Raw genomic sequence first — 24,157 nt, forward strand, 5'->3', positions numbered from 1 at the left:
GATAAAAAAACTAGAAATTAAAGGAAGAAAGTTACAATGCGATTTTTTTAACAGAAGAGATAGTGCAGTTGCTCTTTAGAAAATGGGGTAAAAAGTAAAGCAGTTTGTCTTGTAATTTAGTTTAAGAGAAACTTACATCTATAAAATCTCACTTGAACTGCAAATAGAAGACATGGAAATGGTGTTTCAATTTTTTCTCTCTTCTCTTACGTGACAAAATAACCCAAGAAGTAAATAAACATAAACAATTGAAAGACAGTTCTTCTTATTCATTGTCCATAAGGTTTACATTGTTGAATGTAATGTTCTCCATTTTCTGAATAAATATCCACCAATCCAGAGAGAAATTGTGGTATCAAAACGACCTCGAGAACAATTTCAAGCCAAAACAGAAAGGAAAAAAAGGCTTGAAATTGAAAAATGAGAGAAAAAAAATTAAGTGGAAACATTTCAAATGAAAATTAACTTACCTTGAGTTAGGCAAATTCCGATGACATAAAATAAAACTTATTAGGAGTATCAATACTGTTACGTGAATTGTAAAAAGAATTCCAACACCTTTTATATATATATATATATATATATATATATATATATATATATATATATATATATATATATATATATATATATACATAAATCTTGATACAAAAATATAACATAAACAACTTATACACACAAATAAGATGAAAAAGAATTCTTCCACAACTTGCCTCCCGTTTATTGCTTAATCTCCTTCCTGTAATACCTAACTAAAAATTGTTAAGTAGTAAATCCATAAAATTAAACATTATGTTGACAACAAAAAATAGGTGGAATACCCATGTCCCGTGTTCATCTGACAATGAAAGTCTCCAAATCCATATGCCATGAATATCTTTTGCTAGGCCTGTTGAATTAAAATAATGATTAGTAATAAACAAATAAGGAAATTGAAATTTGAGACGTGTCTAAGAGTGACTTGGGATGAAGATTTGCAAAACTTCAAATACATGGATAGAGGGAAAAAGAACTGTGGAGAAGAAGGATTTAAGCGTGAGAGAAAATAGAGAACTCGAATTTAGTATATATCCGTTTTTTTATTTGAGCATTAAGAACCTGAATCCCCACGTAGCAGGGTGGGTACTTACATTTGTAGTGCTCAATGGATAAAATATAAAAATTTTGTAAACCAAAATAAAAAATTGAAGGGTACTGTAGTTATCTTTGTTTTCCGTAACCTTGGAATATATCGTGTGCAGATATAAAGACAAATAAAGGGTAAAAATGTCTTAAAAAATATGTACACATATTTCTATTATATATTGTTATAGATAACTAGTATTTTAATCTATACATTATACTTGATAAATGTTTATTTTATATAACTACAATTTATAGTAAATAAATATTTTCCTATCAAAAAATATATTTTAAATATATAAATTATATTATAATTAAAATCTGTAATAAACAAATATTTTTGTATTTATATTTATACTTTAGTTTTACTTTAAATGTTTAATATTGTGATATAATATTATCTTTAAATATTGACAATTTTAAAAAAATATTAAAATTTAAAGTTAAAACTAAAAATATTAAAAATGAGGATTGAAAAATGATAAATATTAAGTTAAAACATTTACTTGATAGTAAAAACTAAAAACATAAAAGAATATGATCATTTTGTTTAAACTTATTTATTAAAATAAGTATTTATTTTAATAAAATAAATAATTTTATGTTTTAGTACGTTTGTCTAAGTTATTTTTTAAAAAAAATATTTTTTTACTTATTTTAAGAAACAAATGGTATATGTTTTTAATAAAATTCTTATTTTAAAATTATTTTCTTAAATTTAAATAAAAACATCTTATTTGAATTTTAAAGATAAAAAAATATATATTTGAAAAGTGATTTCTGATGTTCCTTATAAAAAAGTGATTTTTTGTTATTATGGTAAAATTGACACTCCCTGTAAATAAAGGGATTTGTCCTGAGCAAAAGCGAAACTACAAATGCAAAATCCTTCGAGTCTTGATCATCCCTTGTTCGCGAATCGTGTTCAGTTCAGTAGGACAATTATTTTCTTGGTTCCTTTTGCTCTCTCTTGGTTGGGTCAGTTGCAATTACTCAACCTATTCCATTCACATTTCTTCTCAATTTTCTCTGTAATTTAGAAATTAGTATGATTTTAGCGCGTAACTTTGGAATGGGTAGTCAATATCATAAGTTCATAACCATGAAACTCAATAGCATCGTTGTTCTTTCTCGGGTGTGATCTCTCTCTCTCTCTCTCTCTCTCTCTCTCTCTCTCTCTCTGTGTTTGTATATCATTGGGCCTTTTGCAAACCAATAATTGCTAGGTCTCGTACTCGCACCCCATGTGTTTGATGAATTAAAGTTAGATGTTTAGAATTTGGAGCATGCTTGCTAGCTCGTGAATAACCCTATTCACCACACTAACTAACATGTCACCATGGAATCCCCCCTTTTACAGTGAAATTAATTGAATTCTATTATGTGATTGTATATGTTTAGGTAGTAGAACTGTAGAAGTAGAACATGTGGTCAGAATGCTTATAGACTGATATGGTGTGAAGAAAAATTCTGATCTCATTTTTTGGTTAAATAGAGCAACAGAGATAACGAGTGCGGTGAAGTTGCTATGGACCCGTCTATCATGAAGCTTCTAGAAGATGACGAGGTTTACTCCGTTCTTCTTTCATTATTTTTTTTAAAAAGGAGAAAAACTTTGATCTTATCTTACTGAATTGGGGTTTTGCTTATCCTTCCACTGTGTTTGATTATTCACAGGATGAAGCAATGCATTCAGGGGTGGATGTGGAAGCCTTCCAGGCTGCCCTAAATAGAGATATAGGAGGAGATGTGTCTACTTCACAATTTTCTGGCTCAGATGCAGGTATGTCTCGATTTTATTCATTATTTGCTCTTCAACCTTAATCTCTCTCTCATTCTTGTAATATTTGATTTCGTTGTTGTTATTTTTTATTTTTCTATTCAAAGTCCATGTAAATGATATAAAAAACCTTTATGTTTGAACACTGAAGAATTTTGGTTGTTGATGAATGTTAATTAACTCTGCCTCAAGTTGATATCTCCATTTATCCTTTGTGTGTTCTTTGGATGGAATTTGGCCAGGACTAGTTACGAAGGTCCAAGAGATGTTTTACTATTTAATACTCCCTCCGATCTCAAATATAAGAAAAAAACACATTTTCCTTGGTCTCAAATATAAGAAAATTTCAACTAACTTTATCTTATTTAATGCTACTATTTCTAAAATGTCCTTCATTTAATTGAGGTTTAGTGCCAATAACTCTTTTTTATTCCGAATACCAAGTTCCAATGAAAGGTAAGTTGAGAAAAAAAAGTTTTTAATTGAGATTGGTGAAATTAAGTGTGGTTAACTGACTTTCTTAATTAGTGTGAATCAGTTTGTTTTCCTTATAATTGAGATTGGAGGGAGTATATGGACTGAATGTATTTCTACTTCAATATCAAATTATCATTATGCCCTTACTTCAGCAAAGTATATGTGTGGTTAGATTTTTGTTGCTTTTGTGGACTGCTAATTTTCTTGCCAGCATTGTTGATAGAGCTGATAATCAGAACTAAAATTCACTCTGTTACTGAAACTGAATGACCTCGTAAACAGGGTGAATCTGGAACATAGATCTCTCTCAAACAGGAAAAGAAAAATAGAGCTGTAAGCTAGTTGAGGTGCCTACTTGGCTATCCCCTCCAGCCCTCCCTACCAATACCTTAATCTAATACCCCTTTTCTTCCCATATCCTCCCTTGTGTTTCATCTTCCTTACATCATAAGTAAGGTTGTTGCAGCCCAAATATGCACTCTGTGCTTTTCTTTTATGGTCCTCATTGTCCGGAGCCTATATTCCCTATTACCGGTTATTGATGGTTCTCTAGATCTGAGGCTCTACCTATTGATAGAAGACCAAGTGCTGGACTGCAACTAATTGGATAGTTCCCCAATCACAGTGATAGGATATCGAATTTCTTTATGAAAATATGGAGGCTAACTCCTTATGTAGAGATGGGTCTCTAGAATTCTACATAACAGAAAAAGGAAAGATATCACAGGTTATTTGAAAGGCCTGAAACCTCCAAATTTGCACTGAAAAATAGCCCACCAATCACATTTTCCTCTATTCCCTTTTATCCCACACACCATCTAACTTCACCTCATTGCTTCCCAGTTCCATGTGTGTTCCCTTGTAGGCATGTCATGTGTTTGTAATAGCTTAAATAAATCCCTATTCTTCCCTTATTCATGTTTCTCGTGTGGTCTAGCATAAGAATGCCTAACAATAACCTCCCCACCACTCATCCCCTGCCCCCAAAACAAAATAAGAATCAGCTTGTCAAGGTGGAGGTTCCAGTGGTTGCCCTGTAGTTGCTGAAAGAGCTACCCTGGATCCCATTGCTTGGAGTATGGTGACTGGGAGTCTCATTCCTTTGAATTCTTTGTTATTAGAGTTGGCATTGGAGGTTTGAGTGATTGCTTGGTAGCTTCTGAAAGAACTCCCCTGGATCCCATTGCTAGAAGTATGGTGTCTAGGAGTCCCATTCCTTGGAACTTACTTTGCTATTGGAGTTGGCATTAGCACCTCCTGGATCAAACAATAATAAGTCACAGACCAACCAACCCCTCAGGAGCTGATTGTGTGACCGTTGCAATATAAATAATAGTTCCCTCTTTGTTTCTTGCAAGTTGCAACTACTACCATCATTTGCTTCTGGATAATAACTGTAGCACTATGATTCTGAAACAAAGCTGCATTTCGCTTTCTGGTTTTGTTCCCCCAAATAATTGACTAAGAAGTAGTAATTCTTCTCTGAAGCCCTTGAAAGAACAAGCTTTGTGGGAGTTGAACCTTAATAGGAAAATATTAGTTTTGGTTCTAAATTTAATTGAGTGTTGGGTCATGTGATTTTTAATATTTGCTTTGTGATTTATCAAGTGACAAGTGTTCATTCTCTACGAATCTATAATTGCTGCAGTGTTGTCTCAAGGAAGCAATAATACATCAAGTCAATCTTTATCACAGTGGCCTACTTCTAACCATGACAGCCAAACTGACTGTCAAAAGCAAGAATCTAAAACTGCACAACAGCAAGATCAACCTTCATCTGGGGTGGAGCTGAAGCAACGTGGATCTCTTGCGGAACAACTACATCATGTTGCTTCTCAGGACATAAATAATCCTCATTTATCACAGAAACAATCTCAAGATGAATGTCACCAAGCACCAGCTTTACAAGTTTCCCTCCACAATTCTCAAGCTATTGGAATTCAGAATTCTGGAAAAGATCCAGTCCTTAATAATGAGGTAGTAAAGAATCATAACCCCAGCAGTGAATCTCAGTATGCAAAGTTGCAGCAGATGAGTAATCAACAGGCTACAGTCTCTGAGCAGCCAAGTAGTCAAGGAAATCGTAGTACTAGTAAGCAAGTACCATTTGGCATGTTGCTACCCATCTTGCTTCCTCAACTTGCCAAAGACAGAGCCATGCAACTTCAAACTTTATTTGCTAAATTGAAGGTGGGTTTTCCAATCCAATCTTGCTATCTGGTCCTTTGCCCCCCTCTCTCTTTCTGTGTTAAGTTTTAGTCTTTGTGATGATAGTCTAGGAGACCAGCTTATAAACAAATATCCCATGCTAGTATGCTACTAATTTTGTGTTTCATTATTGTATTGTTTTTTGTTCTAGAAAGAGGAAATACCGAAAGACAGTTTTGTGCGGCTCATGAAAGGTATCGTAGGGGATCAGATGCTTAGATTAGCATTAGCAAAGGTGCAAGTGCAACCACAGGTAGTAAGAGACATGTTTTGTGTTGTGGATGGTTTTTATTGGTCCACTTAAATACTCCCTCCAGATTTAAATATAAGCAAAAAAAACTGTTTCACACTAACTAAGAAAGTTGGTTAACAACATTGCACCAATCTCAATTAAAAAAATCAGTTATTTTCCTAAAGTGTCCTTCATTAGAATTTGATATCAAGAATAAGGAATCATTGGAATCAAGACCCCTATTAAATGAAGCGTTTTTTTTTGGAGATGGTCTCGTTAAATGAAGTAAAATTAGTTGAGATTTGCTTATATTAAAAACCAACACCCAATGCATTTTTTTGCTTATATTTGAAACCGGAGTGGTATTGATGTCACTGTCATGCTAAGATTCATGTTTTCATACTATTATAGACAAGGCCCAATCAAGCATCTGCTGGGCAGCAGCACCCTATGAGGATGCCAACTGTTGGTTCAGGTGCAAGCCAATTGAATGATCCCCATGCTTTAGCAGAGATGCATCAGAGAAGTATGAATGCTGCCGTTGACCAATCTCGCATGGGTTCTTCAGCTGGCCAAACTATGGAGAGCAATGCTAGAAAATCTCAGGAACTAGATGTTAAAATAGAATCTCAAGGATTGCAACCAAGCCAATTGACATCTTCCAGTTCCAACAAAATTGCTCAAGAAACAGAAAGAACATCAGTTCACATACAAGGGCTTAATAAGCAGCAGCAACAACATCTACATTTCCCATCAGCATATGGAAATAGTGGTGGTAACTATAACCCTTTTTCTGGGACAACCAGTAGTTCCACTTCATCTATCAAATCACAATCGCATGATTCACATATGAGTCAAATTTCGTATCAAAGTATTGGTTCAAATCATCACTTAGGTGGGTCAACACATGGTTTGAATGTAATTGGTATGTCAAAACTTGAACAGCAGAATTCTTTCAATGATCCCAAGAGACTGCCAGGTGGATCTGTGTCTCCTGCTGTAAACAATACAGTGTCTCAACAAACTAAAAATGCTTGGCAACCATCAACAAACAAAGAACAAAATCTGGGCTTATTGTCATCTGTTTCTTATGTCAAAAAGGAACCTAGTGACTTGTCTACTGAGCAGCAAAATAGGCATAATTTGTCTAAATTGCATGGGTATTCTTCTGTTAATTCTGCTCAGCTTGAACAGGGTGGTGCTAGTCAAGGAACTGTAAAGGATGAATTTTCAAGAGGTCTTCCAGCACCCCCAAGCAAGCCTCCTACATCTACTGGCTTGCTGCCACAAAGTTCTTCTTCCCCTTCTGTAATGACCCAACTAGGCCCAGGTGTCTCGGTAAGTTTGAGGCCATTGTATATGATCTTGTCTAATTTGCAGGTCAAGTAGTGCCCAAATGTGTCTTTGGTCTCATCGGCATAATGCATCCTTTAGTATGATGTTATGTTGAATGTATATATGAAAACATTAGTTCTCTCAAATATGTTATCAGGAAATTTCATTTTTGTTAAATTGTTTGTAGCAAAGAATCTTTTTCACTAACAGTTCTGAAAACCCTTTTGTAATTAAGTTTTTTGTAAGCATATATAGTGCTCAAATATGTTTTTTATTCTCACGGGCATAATGCATCCTTTAGTACTATTTTATGCTGATTGTATATATGAAACATTAGTTCTCTCAGAGATATGTTTTCAGGAAATTTCATTTTTTGTTAAATTGTTTTTTAACAAATAATCTTTTTCACTAATAGTTCTGAAAGCCCTTTTGTAATTAAGTTTTGAGTTAACTGGGAAAACTAAAAATCCCCAATTTGTAAACCACAATTAATGAATATAAAATAAAAACCCTGTTCAAAATCATCTTTATTCTGTATTTTACTTGTATCTAGCTCACAGATAATGCAATATATATATATATATATATATATATATATATATATATATTGACAGTTTGCCACAGGATGTACCAGTGCCAAGCAAGCCAACTTCAAAGATAAAATTTTGTCCTAGCTTTTGTTTTCTCTGTTTTAATTAACTATAATCGTGGGGCTGATTTATATTCTTTTTGATCATTACCAGATCTTAATTTTTGAGATTTGTTAGGAACTTAGTTAATTTCATTAGTTCCATCCCAGGGGTGTTTTTATAATTTTCCATCTATAGGTGATGGTGTTTATTTGGTCTTAGGTTTATGTTCTTGCCATTTTCCTTATTTGGAACACAGGACTAAAAATTGATATTTTTGGAAGCTCCACTGTCTGTGAGCATAAGATTGAACATGAGTAAATATTTCAAACTGAACTAAGGCAATCTCATGCACTGCTCATACATTTTTATCCTAGTTCTCAGTTCACTTGTTCTGTGAGCCTTTTCCAGGCTCATGCTTGGCTCAAGTTAGAGTCATGAGCTACTTGAGTCCACACAATGAGCTCAATTGGGTTAAGCCAAGTGTACTCTCAACATTTAATGACCCAAATAAGGAGTTCCAGATTGCATAAAACTCACTCAATGGATCAAAAGCTATTATATACTCAGAAAATGATTTATGTACTTTCTCCCAGTGATTTATTTTGGAATAGATGATTCATGACATGTTATCAAATCCTGTATGATCAAGTGATCATTAGTTTGATCCTTGGTGTCCATAATGTTTTAAATAAAAAGTTAAATTTTAGAACAATTTATGGTGTGTTTGAGCATCATTAACGTTTCAAGCATGGAAGCCCTTACAAGAGGGGGCATGTTAGATATAAAACCATTCACATATTTTTACCTAACAACTTAAGCTTTTGGGATAGTAGGGATCATGACAAATAATTTATGTGATAAATGTGTATGTTCTGAAGATGTGCATGTTATGTCAGTTCATGAGCGAATAAGTTGAGCACTAAGTGGCTTATGTTTAGCTCATATTTTAAACAAGCCATATATTTTAGCCCATGCTAAATTCATTTGCTCGTGAGCTCAAATTATTGAACCAAATCTGAGTTGAATAACAAGCTGCATGTTAGTGGCTAGGTTTATTTTATTCCTTGATTGCTTTAATTTGCCCTATTAGGCCCATCATCAATCTTGATTTCCAATTTTTTTTAGCATTGAGATTTGACTCTTTAACCTATTGTATGCAAAATTGCTCACCTCAACATATATGGTTGTGTAAGAAACCTCTGATTCACCAGTTTTCTTATGCAAATTTATGAGGTGCATCACAAATGTATTGCAAAATGCAATGGAGAATGACAAGGATATATATGTTGTGCTTGTTTTTTTATTTCATGTCCTTGGGCTCCAACTTTAGTTTTTTAATAGAATCTACTACTGGTAAATACTAACTCATCTTGCTTTTTCAATGCATTTTTTTTAAATACCAAAATATTATTTGCACTGAGCATGCCCCATGTTTATAAATATATCTTCAAATTTGTTGATGCCTAATTTCCTTTGCCCCACTTCTGAAATTGATCAGTTAAGCACTCAGATCCCATCAAATGCTTCTGGAATTGGTGCAAGGACATCTCTTAAAAAGCCTGCTGCTGCCCAAAAGAAACCACATGAAGCACTTGGTTCCTCACCTCCTCCTGCAAAGTGAGTCACGTCTTACTCTACTGGATCATGAATAACTTATTTTATTGGTTAATTTCTTAATCTCTAACTCATTTCAATATATACATAATGTTCCTTTATCCTACAGTAAAAAACAAAAAACTTCTGGGGGATCTGTAGAACAAAGCATTGAACAACTTAATGATGTCACTGCTGTTAGTGGAGTTGACCTCAGGGTATGATACTATGCCAATGTTCAACTAAGTCATATAGTTTCAATAAGTAGGGAATGTTTACTCCTCTACCTCAAAATCTGGGAGTCATTTTGTAATATTTCTTTCTTTTTACAGGAAGAGGAAGAGCAGTTATTTTCAGGGCCCAAAGAGGATAGTCGAGTGTCAGAAGCTTCTCGAAAGGCTGTGCAAGAAGAAGAGGAAAGGCTGATCTTGCAGAAAGCTCCATTGCAAAAAAAATTAATTGACATCAGTCAGTGTCCTATTTGTGTCATACCTTTTTCCATCTGTTTTAGTTCTTTCCTTTTGAGCTGATCTAGATATGTGCTAGGCATACAAAACCTTATGGCTGCTTTATGTTGTTACTCTGCCAGTGGCCAAGTGTGGCTTGAAGGGTATGAGCAATGATGTGGAGAAATGCTTGTCACTGGTAAGATTCAAGCAATTTTTCACTTTTCATTGCAGTTGGTTTACATGTAATCTTATGACAGAGTAAATGTTCAGTGTGTGGAGGAAAGGATGCGTGGGCTGATAAGTAACCTGATTAGAATATCAAAACAGGTCAATTGATTTTTGTAGCTGCTCCCACAAATAGTCTTTCATAATTGTATAAAATTTTCTACTTACAAGAATTTTTCTACTAGAGGGTTGATTTTGAGAAAACAAGACATCGGACTGTTGTCACTTCAGATGTTCGGCAGCAAATCATGACAATAAATAGGAAAGTAAGGAAAGAGTGGGATATAAAACAGGCAGAAGCAGAGAAGATTAGGAAACTACATAATGTGAGTTCCAAATATTGGAATTTTTGAGTTACTGACTACATGAAAACCTTGTTCATGCACATTTCCCATCCATGCATGTCTTTTTTGTTTATTTTCATTTGTAACTTGTGTGCCTATCATTTATAGGTTGACAGCAATACTGGAGTTGATGGTGACAAGGAGAAGGACGACGGCCGTGGTAAATCAACAAAGGTATTTATATCTCATTCTTATACTTCACCTTTGTCAACATTTGAAATTCATTCTGTGATTTATAATATGCTGCAGGTGAACAAGGAAGAGGATGAGAAGATGAGGACAAATGCTGCAAATGTTGCTGCTCGTGCTGCTTATGGGGGAGATGACATGATGTCAAAATGGCAACTTATGGCTGAGCAAGCCAAGCAGAAACGTGAAGGGGGGGTGGATGTGTCATCTGGTTCTCAACCAGCTAAAGATGTGAACCGCAAATCTTTATCAACATCTGGAAGAAGTACAAAGGATAATCAGGAAGGGGAGAAAAAAGGTTCATCTACTTTTATAGCAAGTTCAGGTGAGTTTTCTTTAAGCTTTTTTTTTCCTGTTATTTCCATTGTAAAATTATTCAATTGCAAGATAGAAATCAATTTTAGTTATTCACGATCCAAATGCTGTTTCTTAATATATGTGGATAAAACAAATTAAGATAGAATAGAAGGAAGTGGACTCTGTCATTGTCAGAAAGCTCATTCATATAGAATGAAAAAACTAGTGCATATGTTTTGCCTGATATTCTAGACTTAGTTGAAAATGTTTTGATAAATATCTAGAGATTGTACAGTATCCTACTCTTTCCAGTTTCCACTTCTTTGAACTGAATGATTCCCCGACCTTGCCATTGTCCTGTTGTTACTAAATGATTAATGTTGCCCACAAAATGGCTTCAAGTAACGTTATGTTGCAGAGATGCTATGTTGGTTATTGGTTTGAATCAAGTAAATTGGTGCTTTTTTTTTTATTTGTTTGTGCATCATTTCATTGCTGTTTTGCTCTTTTGATTCTTCCAACAGTGGCTAGAAAACTTGGGAGGAGTCATGCCATGGCATCTCAAACTAGAGTAGCTCGAAGCATCTCTGTAAAGGATGTGATTGCAGTCCTGGAGAGGGAACCCCACATGTCTAAATCTCCACTCATTCATCGCTTGTACGAGAGAATTCATTCTGATGCCCCAGTTTAACAAAGTTAAGCAAAGTACCTAGGGGGGATCTTGGTTTTTTAATTTTGTCGCTGAGCTTATTAAGTTATTCTCTTATGCTTGCTGACTGACAGAAATTGAAAGGTTTCCTCAAGAAGGAATCGGCTGTTTTGACTTCCACTTCACATAACCGGGATAATTTACCTGTTGAATTTGATTTTTCTCCTTTATTTATGATCGGCCTGTGAGACGTTTGCCTAGTTTTTGGTTCCATTGTGTGTATTCTTTTGTATAGTCACTTGGTAAAATTGGAAATTAGTGCAATTAAACAGAAACCTCTCACTGGGCAGGCTTTTAGCTACAGTGGTGCTACTAACACAACAGCACCCCTAACACCTTGCGCCATTGTTGTTTAAATTTGCTATTAAACTAATATTGAGCCAGAGTTGTAGCTGTATATCGATACATTTGTTAGTGCAAGCCATCGAAAGTAGCATTATTCTTTAGCTGGGTTTAAAGTTCCAACATCCATGCATGGAGCGCTTTTACATACAGCGACATAACTTTTTAAACATTCAAAATGCCATGTGTGTGTGTGTGTGTGTGTTTTGGTCCAATGAGAGGTTCGACTTGCAAGAGGGAGGTGAGGGAATAAGAGAATAGGAAAGGGAAAGGGACAGAATAAATTGTGGAAAATCGAAGTTGTATACTCGCAATTTATGTCCTGCAGCTTAATCGAGCTAACTCGAGGGTAATTCAAAATGCTATTTCAATCTCAAAATTTGAAAAGTCAATTGGTAAATTGTCCAAGCTCTTGTTTTGTGGATAGGGTGGTTGCTTTGTTGTTTTGAGCTTAGTAATAAGATTTGAAAAGTATGATCAAAGGGAGGAGGATTGAGGATTTGTTTAATGAACTATATCCATGTAAACTATGGTACAGTTCAAATTTTAGCATTAGCTCTTTCATTTAGCGGCAAATTAGGCCGAGTGTTTTAAAATTGAGATTACATGTGGTATCTAGCAATACAATAAGCTACCGTATTGATTGATAAACAGTTATGAAAATGTTAATAATAACTAACATTTTAAATTTCATCGTTTTTCTTTTTATGTTGTTTTGTGTTGGAGAATGCAATGTTTGCATAACAGTGATGGAATTAACTTATTTTATAATTAAAAATATGCTTAAATAATTTTTTGGTGTATATCTATACAATAGGGAGATTTTGATTGTCTTGTGTCAGAATAGATGAGATTTAAAAATAGTTTATAAAAAGAATTATACATAATTATCTTCTTAAATTCTTAATAGATAAGTTAATAAATTGTCAAGCATCATTTAACGTGATTAATTAACAGTAGGCATTACAAAAAAAAATTAAAGGGTTAAAAAAAATTAAAAGACTAAAATAAAAAATACTTCACCGGTTAAAGAATTAAAATGAGAAAAATTTTAATGTGTAAATTATAGGAAAGCGGGTTACAATTCCCAATAAAAAATTTACTCATAGGAGACATTTGTTTCATGGACTATTTAGTTAAAATTTTATCCCAGGCTTGTTATGAAGTCATAAAAAAATTAATCTTAAGTATATTTTATTTTTGATAAAAGACATAATCTCATATTCGACCAATATTTAGTCCTAACCGAGAAAGGGGAAAAAATTATTCCCATGGGACACAAATAACTTTTTATGAATAAATAATCATGTATATTTTCTTACTAACCATTACCCATTTACTCTCTCATTATTCCTTCATAATATGTGTTTAAATTTTTTCCAATAAATTTCATTCATATCCAATTAATGTCCCCACAATGTGATTTTCATTTTTATATTTTATGATAATTTTTTCTTTTCCTCCGATTCTCTTTTTTTAATAGACAATTCTTGTTTCTCTTTCAATTATCAAAATCTTGAAACACATGAGAGAGGAAACAATGGATGTAATGAGAGTTTTTGTAATAAGAATTTTTTAATAATTATAATATATTTCTAAAAATAATAATTCAACTAAACATATGTTTTAATCATTCATTAGAATATAAAAATAATTCCTATCAAATTTTAATAGTTAATCAAAATATTTTTTAATAACATCCAAAAATAATATTTTCATATTATATTTCAAAAAGAAATTATTCGTGAAATAAACATCACATTAGTTCCTTTGGACACATTATCATTTATCTTATATCATTTAAGCCTTAAAAATATTAAAAATAAGAAGTTTAACTGAAATGAAAAACAAGTTTTTGATTTTGACAAGAATGGAGTAAAATGAATGAAACATGTGCTAAGATTAAAGGCAAAACATGTGATGAATAAGATTAAAGGCAAAACATGTGGGGTGTTGGAGTTGGATAATGATGATGAGTGAGCATAATCGACGTGGTCACATATACGCCCTTTTACGCTTTTCTGTAACACACGTCGGTGACTCCGCAACAACGGGACCCACTCCACCCTTTCCAAACCCAAAAAGTTAAAATATTAAATAATTAAAAAATAGATATTGTTGTTGTATAAGCATAAAGTTAAAATAACCGCAGAATATGCTTGGCTCTCTTGCACAAATTATCCCTTCCTTCTTATCATTTACTTCCTAAATTCTCTAATTAATCTCGATCCTAATCCTTTTACTTAAACCCTTACTCACCAAAACTGTTGGGCGTTTTGTGATTAATATTTAGAGGAGAAAGTGTGTGATGGAGCTTCTAATGGTGGTGGATGATTTTTTTGTCACGGCGTCCCTGGCGCTTCTTCTTACCTTCATCGTCTTAAAGCTCGTCGAGGCCATGAACGACACTCACGCCGCACCAAAACGTCACGTCGTCCACCTCGAACCGGATCATCCGGTTTCTCGAGCCAAGACCAAGGTCGGTCTCATTAGTCCGGTTCAGGAGGAAATTGCCACGTGTGCAGTAGGAGCCAAACACGGGATAGAAAAAAAGGCTGCCGTCAAATCGGTTCGTCCTCGTGGGAAACGGTTCACCGTTAACCCCGCTCAAAGCAAGGTTAAGGTCGAACCGGTTCCTCCCGCTCAAAGCGAGAGCACGATCGGTTTTGTTAGTCCGGTTCAATCTGCCATGTGTGTGGAGACTGAACGCAAGGTAGAAGAAGCTATGGTCGAACCGGAACTGGTTCAGCTCGTTAAGACCGAGGGCACGGTTGGTTTTATTAGTCCGATTCAAGCTGACACCTGTGTAGGAACAGAAGACAAGAAAGAAGAAGCTACGGTCGAATTCGATTCCCACGTTGTTGTGGAGTCACCGGTGAAATCAGACACAGACATTGTCGTTACAGAGGAAATAGCTGAGGGCAATGAAGGAACACAAGAATTGGATGATTCGGCGGAGAAGAGGATCGTGGAAAGTGTTGAAGAAATCAACGTGGAACCTTCTGTTGTAGATAGCGACGGAAAAGAGAATGAAGATGATTATGATGATGATTGGGAAGGGATTGAAAGGAGTGAATTGGAGAAAGAATTTATGGCGGCTACGGAATTTGTTAGTGGCGAGGAAAATCGATTGGGGGGTGTAGGAAGCAATTTGAGAATGGAGTTGTATGGGCTTTACAAGGTTGCGACGGAAGGGCTTTGCCGTGAACCTCAACCAATGGCTCTCAAGCTCGCCGCACGTGCCAAGTGGTATCTATTTTCAACTTACGTAACTCCCTTTGGTATCAATTAATGCTTCTTGTTATGTTATGCCATGCATTGTTTTTTGAATTGCCTAACTTGCATTGCCTTGTTTCTTACTCTGCTTGCTTGGTTTTGCTTTGAAGCAATTATTAATATTTATCAGGATAACAGGATTTGAATTTTTATCCTCTCAAGATTTTTAAAATAACGTGACATACAGGGAATTGTTGGATAGTGATACAATTTTTTGACTTGCCGTGATTATCTATAGAATTCACTTTTATATTGGAAAGAAGTGGGCATGTGCGTGCGTGTGTATTTTTATATCCACTTTTATAACGCACCGAGATATTTCTGAATTGATGGCAAGAGAAGACTAATTCTTTCCAATGCTGAGAAATTACCTGTTTGGGTGTAGAATTGTCTCTTTTTTTATTAATTGAAGTGTTCTTTTAATCTCTACTACAACGTTATTTAAGATGGGTAGAGGATAGGCTTCAATCACTCCCCCAAATTGATAAGAAACAAAACCCGGTTCTGTCTACATAATTCCACCATTGCACTTAGTGCATGTTTGTTTAAACTTTTGTAACGGACTTTGCATCATCCCAAGGCATAAAACGCAAAAGACACAACTTTGTTATTTATGCGTTTCCTTCATCGGAAAGAGTGGAAATTGGTTTCAACGTGTAAATAAACATACCCTTAGGCGGCGATGTTGTCAGCGAATGTAGTTACCTAGTAATTCTCATGCATTTGGTTGGGTATTCCGTCAAGACATATATATATACATGAAAATTGGACAGATATGAAACCAATCATTAAAATGAATGATAAGACTGTCATAGTCATGCTAATACTTGAATTGATGGAAAGAGAGGAGATAGAATAGATTGAAATGGAATAGACTAGAATGGAATATAATGAATTAAAACTTAAATTCCATTTGTTTGGATATTGTTATTATGGAAATTTCCATTCCATCTTATTCCTCCCAAATTGAGGATAAGAAAAAATGAAGGTAAATAATGAAATAAGATGGAATAGAATCCATAGTTTTCAATATATATTTCATCTAAATTTTATCAATTCAAATAATGAAATATAGTATCATTATATTCCATTTCCCTCTATTTCATCTTCTTCCGTCAATTTAAAAATAGCCTAAAAGATGCAGGGATTATTATCCAATAGGAAAAGGAAAAATGTGTCAAACCAACCCTCTAACTTGATAAAACAATGTAAACAACCCATGCGGCCGTGTTGTCCAAGTTACACGGCATAGCTTGATTGCTAGTTAAAATAACAGGGTTGAGAGCTGCTTTGTATGAGTGATCGACAGTACTGCTTCCGTTGTGCAAGGAATGCTTGGCAAAAGCTGGGGAACATGAATCCAGAGGTTGCAATGGAGCAGTATATCAGCCTTCTTTCGGATAAATTTCCCGGATGGATCAAAGATACTTCTGCTGTGAGTTTTTGCTGTTGATGCATATTGTGTTTTAATATCTTAACTGACATGGCAATGGAATTGAAGCAAACTCTTTTGCAGGGAATGAGTGAACATGAAACCACAAGGCCTGAAGTTTCTGGGTCCGATGCTTCTGATTTGAGCACAACTTTGTCTCATCAACAAATGATCATAACTGAAAGGTAGTTGATAGTCCATTTTTTATACTTGTTATTGTTATTCATTTGACCAATATTATTAGATCAAATTTTGTGTAGTTTGATTTTGGTATATCTGATTTTATGATGGTTACATCTCTCATTCAGGGAGCTTGAACAAGAGTCTGATTCCAAGGACCGTAGCCCACTTACAGAGACAGATTTGGAGAACAATGTAAGATTTTAATATTATTCAGACTTATTCATTGACGAACAATCATAGCTTAGATAATATTGAATCTAGTGACCAAATCCTAATCTCTAGACACTTTGCACTAAAATGAGGAGCTACATAGCAAATAATCACACAAAATTGTTGAAGGAAAACTTAAGAAAACATGAACAGTTGGAGACTATTGTTCATCTTGCAAATGTGGATTTCATTGTATGTTTTACTTGTGTCGCTTCCCTGCTCTTACTGTATCATTATTAGGCCTCTACCTGACATCTAGAATGATTTTTTTTGTTTTTCCTTGGCTAACAGTCTGATTTTCTGTCCTTTTTATCTTGGTTTTTGCTCAAAAATACCCTTTAAGCATTGGTTAAAGAATCAATAAATAATTTTAGTATCCTCTTCTTTTTTTTTAAGATGTCACCCAACAAAATTTGATCATATGAAACTTGTAAACGGACTCCTTTAGGGATGAAAATGCTTGATGTTGCTCCAAAATTTTCCATGCCATATTACCATCTACTCTTCCTATCTCTGTCATTGTTAGAATTAATTCAGAAATTGAAATTCGTGAGTAGATTGCATAGACATTAGTTAGCTTAGCATGGAAACTTTTCAGGTTAACAAATGATGGCATCTCTCTGCTAATATTCCGCGCAAGGGAACATTCTCCTGCATTTATTTCGTCAAAAAGAAGACTGATTCCAAGTATATATAAGTTTGTTTCGAAGTACGAGAGATTCTTGGGCTGTTTGTTTTATCCTCTGTTCCTTAAATTATTTGTTGATCAGATGTGTTCTATTGTTCTTCAATACGATCAAGTTGTTAATATATTTTTTGTACATAAATAAATGTGTATAGGATCATATGCGCAGCCGAAGATTACGTACTTCTGGTTGTTAAAAACTAATTTATCAATATCATGTCATCCTGTGGCATTTCAGTAGTAGATGTTGTTATGCTATCTAGTGCAATATCTCAATTTGACCAACTGTCTAAGATACCCATTTAAGTATTTATTAATTTCTTAGTAACGTGAAATCTGATTACCCAAACTATTGTTAAGTTTACTATCTTTTGATTTTTCATTCTACTGTCCTGGTTATATATATATATATATATGTGGTATTGAAGTCTGCTAGTAAATAAAGAAAAGGTTGTGGTGAAATTCCTCGTGTGTATTCTTCCCGTATTTTATGCTTTGCAATATTAGAATGTGCTTGGATTGTTTGTGAGTTGAACTCACAATGATTTTTGGAAGCAATGAATAGTTGTTTTTGTGGTAAATTCAATGTGATTTTTATCTATTTGTTACTTTAAAAAATTAAGATGAGTTTAATTTCACTACCAATTTCAGAATATGTTTGGATTTTTGTTCAAAATACAGTACTCGAATTTTAAGATAAATTTAATGGTTCACAAACTCATTTTTGTAAAATGAAGAGTTTGGATGCTTTTGCAAATCTTCTTTTACTCCAAAAGTCTGGTTGCAACAATAAAATAAACATGCATTTTGAGTTTCAGCACTTTTGTTTAAGCAATTTATTATTATTCTTAGCTAGGAAATCGGGGTTCAAGACATGTTCAGCAAAAAATAACTCAAAATTATTAAAAGTTAATTGAAGTTGATAGTTGAAAGTTATTAAACTAGTTTATTTAATGATACTTTTGATAAAATTGGTGGTTGATAAATGTAAATGATTAATATGGACATTAAGTAGTCCAGATCATGGTGCTTCTATAAAGCAAGTGTACATACAACTATCTAAAATGAGAATACTTTTAGGAGTTTTACTTCAACAAAACTAATTTAAAGGATTTTTCTTAACTTGCTGTTGTGGAGACATTGACAAGTGTATTAAGTTATTAAGTAGTATTTGATAAATAAGAGTTATCGTTTCACAAAGACTTGCGCAACATTTTAGCAAATATCACAAGTTTATACTCCTCTAAACTAACAAATAAACATGGATGTGATTTGAACATAATATTCAGTCACCAAGAAAAAGCAAAACAAAGCTATAAATTATGATATTATTGGAATTTTTTATAAACACACAATAAAATGATAGGAAATTCACATGACAAAGGTTGTCGGGATTAGATTTCTCTGAACCAAATTGTCTTTATGCTAAAACATGATATTCAACTTATAATTAAACGTTAATATAAGTCACAGTTCAAAAATGATATTCTAATCCCTAATTCCTTAGGTGAAAAGACTTAAATTCTTCCATTAAATGTCAATCCCTTAAACATTTAACAAAGGAACTTGTTTTAAGTTTAATGACTCAAAGATAATCATTACTCATCATCCTATTCCTAGCTCCAAAGTTTAATGGGCATTTTGCCACAATTTAAGATAAAGAAAGTATTTTTCAATAACAACCTCACCCAAAAATCAAACTATGAGTGACCAAATCATAACAAGCATGAAACATAGAAGTAAAAACTTAACATTGAAGAACAAGATGAATATATAACATTATTTTAAAAGAAATACATGAAAGCATAAAGTTCGTATACAATCTAACCCCAACAACGGATAGTTTAGCTACCCATCTCCATGAATAGCATCCAAAAGCAAGGAAAGTGGAGGAACAATGGAGGAAAAGAGTTGGGGAAGAAGAACTTTAATAAATGAGGTGTTTTTACAAAATGAGGAAGTGTTCTCTAAAATGTACAAGACAATGTATTTATAAAGACCCACAAAATCTGCACTTAAGTGAGTGTATGCTCAAGTCAAAAACTTTGGACTTAAACAGATACTACAATTCTAGCCAAATTCAGCTTAAGCCAAAGTTGTTTTTCTTAAACTAATTTTGCTTTACAGCTTTCTTTTTCATCTTCTCCAAAAAAAAAAAAAAAAACTTCATTCTAGACCTTCCAATCTCAACTTAAGCACATTTGAGCTGGGATTTTCACTTCAGGCTTCCATTGAACCTTGTTCCAAAACATTGCTATTTGATCCAATTCAAAAATCCTACAAAATGGTCCATCAATAAGCATGTGAAATCTACTAAAACAACAAGTTAAAGAGAACAAACTACAACTTAACAATTTACATAAAAAAAGACATAAACAAAATTCTAAATAAAAAAAATGAGATAATTGTCTAAATCCACATGTCTCATTTAAATATTTTTGGCAATTATTTGTTATCTATTTCAAATTATGTTTACTTCAACAACAGTAATTAAAATATATGTTTTTAGTTCATGTAAGTTAGTATTTTTTTTTGTCCATATAAATTCACTTTTCTAATTTTAGTCTCTATAAGTTGACGTTTTTTAATTTTGATTCCTTTAAGTTTTTTGTTCATTTTTAGTCTCTTTAAGTGTTTTTTTTTTAATTTTAATCTCTTTAAGATTCTAATATTTTTATTTATAGTCTCCAGAAATTCATGCTTACATAACCAAAATTAAAAAAAATTCAAACTTATAGAGATTAAAAATGAACAAAATATCTTATAGGAACCAATATTAAAAAAACACAAACTTACATAAACTAAAATTAAAAAAATAAACTTACAAAAATAAAAAAAAATCATTAAATTAGAGAGATAAAAAAATATATTTAAATCTCATAAATTTAATTTTTTTAAGTTATTACTGTTCGTATGTTATTACTTAAATAATGTGACATGATACATAACTTGCTATATCAATGACCAGTACTCCGTTAGGAATATTATGAGAGGTAATTTTTTTGGTTAAGCCAAAATAATTTTAGATAAAATGATAAATAAATTTGATAATTTTATTATGAAATAATATAACTAAACGGTAAAAAAGATTACTTTTAAAGCTTTTAAAATTAATGAGAAATAAAATTAATAAAAAAATTAAACGATTAAATTAAAATGAAATTATATTTATATGAATTAAAAATATATTTACTTTGTAAAAAAAATGAACTTTATTTTCTTTAGTTTGACGCTACTAAAATAAGAGAAACATTTTAAAACATAAAGTGTACTTACTAATTAAAATATCAATGCTAATAAGTTATGAAATTATTAATTTTAATCACTATTTTTTAAATCAATAATTTTACATGTGTTTAATTATTATTTTCTTCAAAATGTAGTAGAATGGAGTGACACCTCCATTATCATCATACTTTATATTATCTAATCATAAATTATCATTTATTATAAATTTATTGATTTTTATAAAAATTTTAAAAATTATATAAATAATAATTTACAATTAAATAATAATATAAAATTATTTTATATTATTATGACCGGAAATAGGTACTCTGCGCCTTTTTTCATGTGTTTTTTTTATAAAAAAAGACGACAGAAGTTAGTTGGTGAGTTATGAAGGTAGTTATAAAAATAAAATAATAAATTATGAATGTAATTATAGGAATAAAATAAACCTAAAAATATGTATACAAAAATATCTTATTTCCTTTTTATATATAATTATAGATATAGTTAAACTCTTAATTTAAATATTACAATACATTTTCCTTTCTCTTGTACGTTCACTCAACGGGTTTCGTCATGTCCATGTGAGGTCCATGTCAATGATAGTTGTTTGTTTCATTGAATTAAATCTTTTAAAATAAAATAAAAACAAATCAAATAAAAGAGTATTTATAAAAAAAAAATCGGTACATATTAAAATAAATTTAATAACGTATTTATAAAAATTTTCGATTTTCAATTTTTAATTCGAGTAATTAAAAGTTTTTAATCAGTAAAATTGTTGAAGCAAAACTAACGTATTATAACTACGCACACAAAAAAAGTGCAACATATCTTTTTGTCCTCTTGGCGCTGTCCTTGTCACAACACCTTTCTGTCCTATCAAACTCTTGTCCTCATGAATTTATTAGGTCAGCATTCAGTTGTATCACTCGAAAATACTGTATAATATAGCACAGCAAGCATCTTGAATGTAAACTGTGTACAGGTCGTTATGCATAGCATATCCAAATGCTTTTTGAATTGTGTTTAGTTGATATATTATAATCCTTGCAGTTAAGCTTTGTTGGTTGTCAATTCTAGTAAGAAGGAGGTCCATGAGGAACGTAACTAAATTCAACAAAAGACGACTTCTATTAGTGGTTCAAAATGGTTTTGTCCATTTATTTGGCGTGGGAATGTGACTTATTAGCTACCATATATATAATTTTAGAATATATAGACTGAGTATTACATAACATAGATTCTGAAATCTCAATTAATTTGCTTACTGCTTGTGTATGTTCGAGTCTATCTACTACCTGGTTAATTTATGAAAGATATTAGATATTTTTACGGTTTTGTTTTTGTTTTGATATTCTTTTACTATGATATACGTTGTTGTTTTTTTCTTTCAAAAAGAATTTATGGTGAACTTTAAATTAATTTACTTATTTTAAAAAGGACATTCTGGATATTTTGAACATATAAATTATACTTGAGATATATGAAATAATTTATCTTGTGATATAATGTTATTTTTAATTGAGTTTAATGATCAAACACGATGTAAAACAAGTATATATTATTAACTAATAAAAAATTTATTTTTAATATGACTTTTTCTATCATTATTGTAATATTCAATAAATTTATCATATGTGGTGATTTTTTATTGTATCATCAAAGCATAGGCTATTTTTTCTCTTTTTTTAGTGATCATAATATTAGTGCAAAGTATTAATTAACTTTGTCGATAATTATTTTTTGTTGGAGAATTTTACTAATCACCTTTAATGTATTCTCCTTTTTCAATTATGTTTTCTTCATCCACAAGACTTGAATGCGAGATCTTGCTTAAGAGATTCAAACTCAAAGCTACTTGAATCTCATTCGTAGCTTCTGATTTGTTGAAAAGTCATACAAATTATTATGATTGGTTGGTGTTAACTCCTTGACAAACATACAAATTCGTACAAGTAACAATAAATGATAAGACCGAGTGTCAAATCCACATTAACTTTGTTAGGACTAAGAGTTTGTATATACCAATTTTTAAGCAAAGGAATGAAGAAAAACTGATATATTTTAAGGTAAAAGTACAGTTCAAGAGTAATGGAAGACATAAAAAAACACAAAGATTCAAGAGATGAGAAAAATAAAAACTTTGGATGTAAGAAAATGACAACTTAGTGTAGATTTTGTAGAAGTGTTGGGTGTTTGACCCACCAAAAATACTCTTAATGAAGTGATTTTTCACCATATAAAACTATTTCAACTATTACCTTTACCAATTAATCTACTCTAACCATGATCCCTCGTGCTAAAGAGACTAAGTCATTTGATTTTACTCATAATCCCTTACAAAGCTCAACCAAAGTAACTTATTTTATGAGTAAAGATGCATAAATAAGGCTAACCAACACCATCTCATCCCCAGGCATGGGTTATTTATAAGTCCCTTAAATTCTTAGTGTAAAAACATTTTCCAATGATTAAAACACTATAACATAGATATGGGTGATCAAATCATAAAAAAAAGCAATAAACATAGAAAGAAAGCAATAATATTGAAGTGACATTCAACGAAGAGTAAAGATCATTAAGTTTTTGTATTCAAGTCCTCAACAATGGATAAATTAGTCTCTCATGACCATGAGAGACACAAAACAAGGAGAGGAAACAAAGAAAATAGAAAACATGGAAGAAGAAGAACTCCCAAAGTGACTTTTGTCTCCAAAAAAAATGTCCTAAGTGATCCCCTTTGTCCAATGAAACAATACCCCTTTTGACTAGAAAGGTTGCACTGTCATCTTTTTAAGAAGTCCTCGCACGATACCTGCGTGTATGCGCTGAGCATCATGTACAATACAACTAAGAAACCTCCAGACATTTGACACGTATCCCTTCAGGTTGGATTTCTTGCGTTGAATGAGCTACTTCAGTTCTTTCATTCATCTTCTAGTCAGTTGTTGTTGTAGCAAAACTCTACAATATAAAGTTAAACACAGTAAAAATTTACTAACTTCACCTTTCTTAAAGCTAAAAATCTAAAAGAACCTAAGTTCTTATTTTTTGGATAAAACATAACATTAAAAGAGAAGAAATGAGATAATTGATAAGTAATTTAAGTAAAAAAACCAAGTATACATACTAATTATCAATTGGATACATAGGATAGGTGTGGGAAGTTGTTTTCATTTTGTTTTTTTGCCATCCATGTATTG

At 32.4% G+C, this 24,157-nt stretch overlaps 2 protein-coding genes across 4 annotated transcripts; both read left to right on the forward strand.

The window, feature by feature from the left end:
* Positions 1–1,956: 1,956 nt before the first annotated feature.
* On the forward strand, positions 1,957–11,792 carry LOC100783067 (transcription initiation factor TFIID subunit 4b). Of its 3 annotated transcripts, none has more exons than XM_006601207.4 (15): positions 1,957–2,100; positions 2,618–2,689; positions 2,800–2,905; positions 5,028–5,569; positions 5,739–5,840; positions 6,231–7,157; positions 9,285–9,403; positions 9,510–9,597; positions 9,712–9,847; positions 9,969–10,024; positions 10,099–10,155; positions 10,239–10,379; positions 10,506–10,571; positions 10,647–10,911; positions 11,408–11,792. In XM_006601207.4, the coding sequence occupies exons 2-15, from the start codon at positions 2,651–2,653 to the stop codon at positions 11,572–11,574; spliced, it is 2,811 nt and encodes a 936-aa protein (XP_006601270.3). In that variant the 5' UTR covers positions 1,957–2,100; positions 2,618–2,650; the 3' UTR covers positions 11,575–11,792. The 3 variants fall into 3 exon arrangements, with proteins under 3 accessions (XP_006601270.3, XP_014625363.1, XP_006601269.1); XM_014769877.3 differs by having other exon boundaries at positions 1,959–2,100; positions 2,524–2,689; XM_006601206.4 differs by having other exon boundaries at positions 1,972–2,257.
* A 2,292-nt stretch (positions 11,793–14,084) lies between these two features.
* Positions 14,085–17,960, forward strand: LOC100527318 (acyl-CoA-binding domain-containing protein 3). The gene is made up of 5 exons (XM_003550263.5): positions 14,085–15,183; positions 16,540–16,645; positions 16,727–16,827; positions 16,951–17,017; positions 17,634–17,960. The coding sequence occupies exons 1-5, from the start codon at positions 14,243–14,245 to the stop codon at positions 17,643–17,645; spliced, it is 1,227 nt and encodes a 408-aa protein (XP_003550311.1). The 5' UTR covers positions 14,085–14,242; the 3' UTR covers positions 17,646–17,960.
* The last annotated feature ends 6,197 nt before the right edge of the window (positions 17,961–24,157 follow it).

The sequence above is a fragment of the Glycine max genome, chromosome 17, assembly GCF_000004515.6.
Source record: "Glycine max cultivar Williams 82 chromosome 17, Glycine_max_v4.0, whole genome shotgun sequence".
NCBI lineage: Eukaryota > Viridiplantae > Streptophyta > Magnoliopsida > Fabales > Fabaceae > Glycine > Glycine max.

Excerpts from the sequence above, each read along its gene's own strand:
- LOC100783067 (XM_006601206.4), top strand. The coding sequence starts at position 2,171 with ATGATTTTAGCGCGTAACTTTGGAATGGGTAGTCAATATCATAAGTTC. Across the intron at positions 2,258-2,617 it reads GCATCGTTGTTCTTTCTCGG|AGCAACAGAGATAACGAGTG; the intron begins GTGTGATCTCTC and ends TTGGTTAAATAG. Across the intron at positions 10,572-10,646 it reads GCCGTGGTAAATCAACAAAG|GTGAACAAGGAAGAGGATGA; the intron begins GTATTTATATCT and ends AATATGCTGCAG.
- LOC100527318 (XM_003550263.5), top strand. The coding sequence starts at position 14,243 with ATGGAGCTTCTAATGGTGGTGGATGATTTTTTTGTCACGGCGTCCCTG. Across the intron at positions 15,184-16,539 it reads CTCGCCGCACGTGCCAAGTG|GAATGCTTGGCAAAAGCTGG; the intron begins GTATCTATTTTC and ends CCGTTGTGCAAG. Across the intron at positions 16,646-16,726 it reads GGATCAAAGATACTTCTGCT|GGAATGAGTGAACATGAAAC; the intron begins GTGAGTTTTTGC and ends ACTCTTTTGCAG.